Below are 5,176 nucleotides of genomic sequence, written 5' to 3' on the forward strand. Positions count from 1 at the left end.
TATTTGCCTTATAACTTTTTACACACACCTCCGTTACTAATGATTTAAAGTTTGTACATTATGTAATCCACTCTTCTGCGTTGAATGAGCCATCTACCAACCTATTCTGACGTCATTTGACATATGTAATTAGCTGAAAACCTCCATTTTCCACGAATTTCACCCATTTTCTTCACTTTTCACAGCTACTACTATCTTTTTCTTGCTCATGTAATATGACATCATCATCTATAGCCTTAAAAATCCCGGAAAATCCTCTTGGCAACCTTAAATTCCATCACTACCACTATTACACAACCAAACTACACGTGTACCTCTTGTTTACCAACTTCGAAAAAGTGCTTTTTTCCTAATAACTTCTGTTTCTACTTATCAACCTTGAAGATTAAAATTGTCATAGTATCATATAATGTTGTTCTTTCATATTCTAACCTCACAATACCCATAACTTTATTTTTACTAACCTAAAAACCATTTTCCAACCTTTATACCTATAATTTCGAATTTTTCTTATGTTTTTCTTTCTTTCTTTTTGTAATAAATTTGTAAGTAAACTATAATGATCTTAATATATAATGTGAAATAAAATGATGTAATGTTGACCTAATGACCAATACATAAGCCTACAAGAGCTTCAATTGATCAAAAACCTCCATTTCGAATTTTCTTTCCTGCTGAATCCTGCTAATAAACTGGTAAACTGGTAATTGTGAATTTTTTAATTGATCCCATAAATTGATCACCACACCGTAAGGGTCCCAATAGTCACATATGTCACGCTGATGGGCAGGATGTGTTTCTACGCACATGGAGGTTGCTCTTCTTGATATCATTCCCGTATCAACGTGTAACCGCCCCTAGGGTATAGGTGGAGGAGGTCGAAGATGATGACCACAGTAGGAACCTAAGGGTCTACGTAGCAGATGTGAATGCCATTGTAGAACTCACTCTGCGGTCATAAATGCAACAACACAAAGAATGGTAGCTCTCCTGCCTGCAATGCAATTTTTGCTATCATCGTAAAGACACCATCCTTACTGTTTCTCTATTTTATCGGCACTTTATATTCCGTGTACTTCTTCATGCCGTCATATTCTACACTAAGGCTCATGCCGAAATTAGATTGTGGTGTGCTCCCGCCTGAAGTCATAGAGCGTATCATGATGTTTTACATGGCAATAGCAGCTTTCAAGCCAACTAATGCCACCAACAGTGGTGAAGAACGCTTCCTGGTCATACGTACAACCATCCACTTGCAACGACTACGGCTTATCTCTCGCAACTGGGCAAGAGTCGTACCATATTTCCTCTTTGACTCAATACGCCTACAGACTCGCGGAATGGCACATCGGCTTCTGGACACTTGGCAAGGCTCAATCCTCAGCTCTGCCGACTCACCTCTGCGATATCTTTCAATAGAAGACTTATTCGGTTACAGTCCAGCTGATCCCGAAATTCACATTCCAGATAGTGTGATGATACAATGTGCTCTTAGTATACCTATGTATACAGGTGCAAAGATCATCCACACCTTTGGTATAAACATCACTAGCTTATCTTTGATCTTTGGCAATTGCATGATGGTATCGGATGATATGATAGAAGCGGTGAAATATATTAAATGCCTGGATAAACTTACGCTCATCAGACGATATGACTGGCCGAGACAGTTATCCACCGACTCAAATTCAATTGCCGAACTGCTTTCTGTCGTTCCGACGCTGGAATCCCTCTCTGTGTCATTACCGTATCTAGAACCTCACTTCTTACTTGATGGCAGTCTGCCATGCTTAAGGCACTTCTGGTTTGAATACTTTGCCAGCAGTCGATATGCCCTGTCTCAAATCGTCCGTGCGGCATCTAGAACACTTAACACAATCGAATACGAATCTGAGGATCCAGTGACCAACCGACCAGCTGGGATTCTAGGTGAATCTCAATTCAACTTGGAATGTCTGTGTATTGACAACATTCCGACCAACCTTCCCCAGACCACATCATTTACTCTCTTCCCCAAGCTTTGGTGTGTTCGAACGACGTCCTGGCCTGCAATGGACTTTGACTTGGGATGGCTATAGCAAGGGTTCTTTCGGTCGCTAAGGACTTTAGTTACCAAGTATCTGGATGGGCATATCTATTGGTGGCATGTGTTGCTTTTAATACATGATGGACACTTTCCAAGGCCACTCCACTTTAAGCACATAGTATTTACCACCATAAGAGGCACAAGTCTGGTAGATGACGACTTGGTTTATGCGTTTGATAAGTACGACATACATTGTCATTTCATGCCAGAGCTCAAGTTCGAGGAAATTCTGGTTTGTGTTTCTCTTTATATGTCTTACTTCGCAATGTTATAATGGGTTGTTGTGCGTTAGCTAAGGCTTTCTCTATGACACAGGAGCTGGACATGAGGCTTAATGGGCCAGTTAAAAAGCTACCTGATGACTGGGTTTGACGAACAGGCAGGTTGTTCAGTAAGTTACTGAAGGCCGTCAGAAATACAATGATCGCTATTCAATTTCATGCTAAAATGATGACTCGTAGTGGCTGTATTTGTTGTGAGAAGGGAATGTAAATTGTCGATCTAATACCTTGCTAAATTTCATGTTGTCGGTTCCTCGCTGTGTTGGAGACGGGTAATACCTTTGCTTGTGGTAAGAGGTCAATGTAACGTGAACATTTTGTATCTCGCTTGATATTGTGATTCTTGCTTTGTCACTTACATGCGCAGATGATGACAGGTAGCGCCTTCTTTTTGTTTGTGAAACATTGGAATAGATACGACATGAACTTTACATCAGAATGATGAACGCAGACTGTATCAGTACGGGCCGGGTATCTACATGTAGACACCGTGTGGTCTTTTGTCCGCTTTCGAAGCCAGGGTCAAGTTAAAAGTTGGGGCAGGGTCTAAGTGCATAAGGCGGCTGGCCGCCCAGGGTCTAGTGCTCTGAATGAAGGAAATGTCGTGAACCTAAGAGGGAATGTAGTGAAGTACGATGAAGCCAGTGCGACTTGGGAAGTGAAGGTTAGTGACTTTGGATTCGTGGGACGTGTGTTTAGCTAACCACGTTGTTGGATATAGGTAACGGCGTTTCGCATGGTGCACAAGAAGCGACTAGTACGCCGAAGCCGCCGGCAACGTGGCCTGCCGGCGCTCCGAGAAGGTTACAGAAGAATCAGGAGACGTCGTCGGGGGTGATTTGTCCCGTTCAGAACACGAGCATTGTACAAAGTTGTAACTAGATGAGTATAGTGAAAATAGTTGTACATGTAATGTCCCTGCGTTAGTGTGGCGGTGTCACTGGGTCACGACGGGCATTCGTTGAGTCCCAATTAGGCGGTGAAATGTATAAGGGGCGGCGCAGCCGCCCAAGACCTCGTTATTACATAAGATGCTGTTCTGAAAAAAGTGAGATTCTCGGATAGCCTTATCAAAAAACTTGGCGTTTTACACCGAGTTTCACATCGAATTGCGCGGTAGATTCATAAGATCATTCCCCAGACGATGAGATGGGTAACCCACTGTAGACGCCATGTACGAAACAATTACCCAAAAGATGAATTTGACTCCCATGCAGTGGATCGAAGATGCTTGGATGAGACCATCTCATTGGAGATAATACGAACGAAAGTGGGTAATTTATTCCTCACCACTCCTACAGCACAAGAGCTCGAAATGAACGATCACACGAAACACAGGAAGAAGAAACACAGAAACAACTGAACAGCCCCAAAGTACTAATAATCGCGCGCACAAGATAAATAGAAATCTGAAGTTACAAGCACGAGAAACCAACAAAACCTAATGAAAGCGAGGAAGAGAATGGAGAAGAAAAACTCGGAAAACGTCAAGGTCGTGAACATCTAGAGAATCAATCATGCACAAGCATCAATGGCGGATTTGACACTTGCAGTCAACGAAGCACGCAAGTTCAAAGTGTCAAGGTCTGAAGAGATGTAGGTGAATAAAGCTTCGAGGTAGGTCTGATAGACATAAAAGTACGTTAATCACTAGTCTGAGAAGATCAGTTTGAGGAGTATGATGACTAACCTCGAGCAATTGCTCCAAGCCTACAAGAGCAGTGTGGACAGTCGACTTCAAGTTCAATTTCACCAAGAGGGAAACATTGGCGGAGATGAAGACGAAGAGTTTTTTCTGCACAGATGCGAACTAAAAAATGCAAAGGATAGGAGAAGAAAACTTGAATAATGTGATCGTCTCTACTATCCGAGTGATAGAAACACGTACCACTTTGAAGGCTTCGTAGACTGTAGCAGCGACCGTAGCATCTGTGCAAGCAACGACGTTCTGATAGGGAGAAAAAGGGAGCTTCAGTCACTGTCAACAAGCGGATGAGGTCACGCACAGACTGACATTGAGGGTAGCGAGAGTAGCCTGGAGCTGCTGAGTAGTATGAGTTAGAATGGGTACCACGAGGTTTGAAACTAAGCCCGAAACTAGCATGGCTGAACCGCCAATCGCGTTGGTCAAGACTTGAGAGAGGCCATTACAAGTGTCGAATAAGTTGAGAAATGCACTCTGGAGTAAAGAAAACATCATCCATCATGTTAGAATTTCCAAAAACGATCTTCGCACTGGGAAAGAAACGTGGTGAACTCACAGCATCGACGTTGGCACCGATGTTACCACCGGCAACGGAGCCAGTCGAGCTCCTTTCTCGTAGATGGATGGATGTCACGGACTTTGCCACTGAACAAGCTTTTGCAATCAATTCTGCCTGTTGGTACTCGTAGATTGATAAATCAGAACAGCTCAAGGCGTTAACAGCGCTGGTTGAGGCCAAGTTGGTGCCGGGGAGCAGCGGCTGAATCTTTGAAGGAGCGCAAAGAGAGAGCGACGCATAGGTTGCGACAATAACAACGCTAGTAAAGGTACGTGAGAAAACCATGTTGGATATAGAAAGTGTTGGTGATAAGCGAAAAGCCTGTGGTGATTGGAAAAATTTAAAAGTTGAGAAAGTTGATATATTCGAATGAAAGGAAGTATGTTGATGAAAGGTTCCCAATGATGGCCTCCAATGATCAGTTCTTATAGTTTTTCCTCCATTACCGAGTCTACATTTGGTGTTCTGTGCAGAACCGTCGAGACGTTGAAGGTTAATGAATTTTTGTCAAATTGCACATCGCCTCGCACATTCACTCCTGCCAG

The 5,176-nt window shown here is 43.0% G+C and overlaps 2 protein-coding genes across 2 annotated transcripts; one reads left to right on the forward strand and one right to left on the reverse strand.

The window, feature by feature from the left end:
- Positions 1-1,163: 1,163 nt before the first annotated feature.
- Positions 1,164-3,249, forward strand: MELLADRAFT_113439 (uncharacterized protein; the record flags this gene model as incomplete). Its single annotated transcript, XM_007418099.1, has 4 exons — positions 1,164-1,953; positions 2,466-2,477; positions 2,943-3,031; positions 3,067-3,249. The coding sequence occupies 4 exons, from the start codon at positions 1,164-1,166 to the stop codon at positions 3,247-3,249; spliced, it is 1,074 nt and encodes a 357-aa protein (XP_007418161.1).
- Positions 3,250-3,882: 633 nt separating this feature from the next.
- Positions 3,883-4,916, reverse strand: MELLADRAFT_95585 (uncharacterized protein; the record flags this gene model as incomplete). Its single annotated transcript, XM_007418087.1, has 5 exons — positions 3,883-3,990; positions 4,058-4,177; positions 4,256-4,315; positions 4,382-4,546; positions 4,629-4,916. 5 exons carry the CDS (start codon positions 4,914-4,916, stop codon positions 3,883-3,885), a joined length of 741 nt encoding a protein of 246 aa, XP_007418149.1.
- Between the last annotated feature and the right edge of the window lie 260 nt (positions 4,917-5,176).

The sequence above is a fragment of the Melampsora larici-populina genome (genome assembly GCF_000204055.1).
Source record: "Melampsora larici-populina 98AG31 unplaced genomic scaffold MELLAscaffold_84, whole genome shotgun sequence".
Classification (NCBI taxonomy): Eukaryota; Fungi; Basidiomycota; class Pucciniomycetes; order Pucciniales; family Melampsoraceae; genus Melampsora; species Melampsora laricis-populina.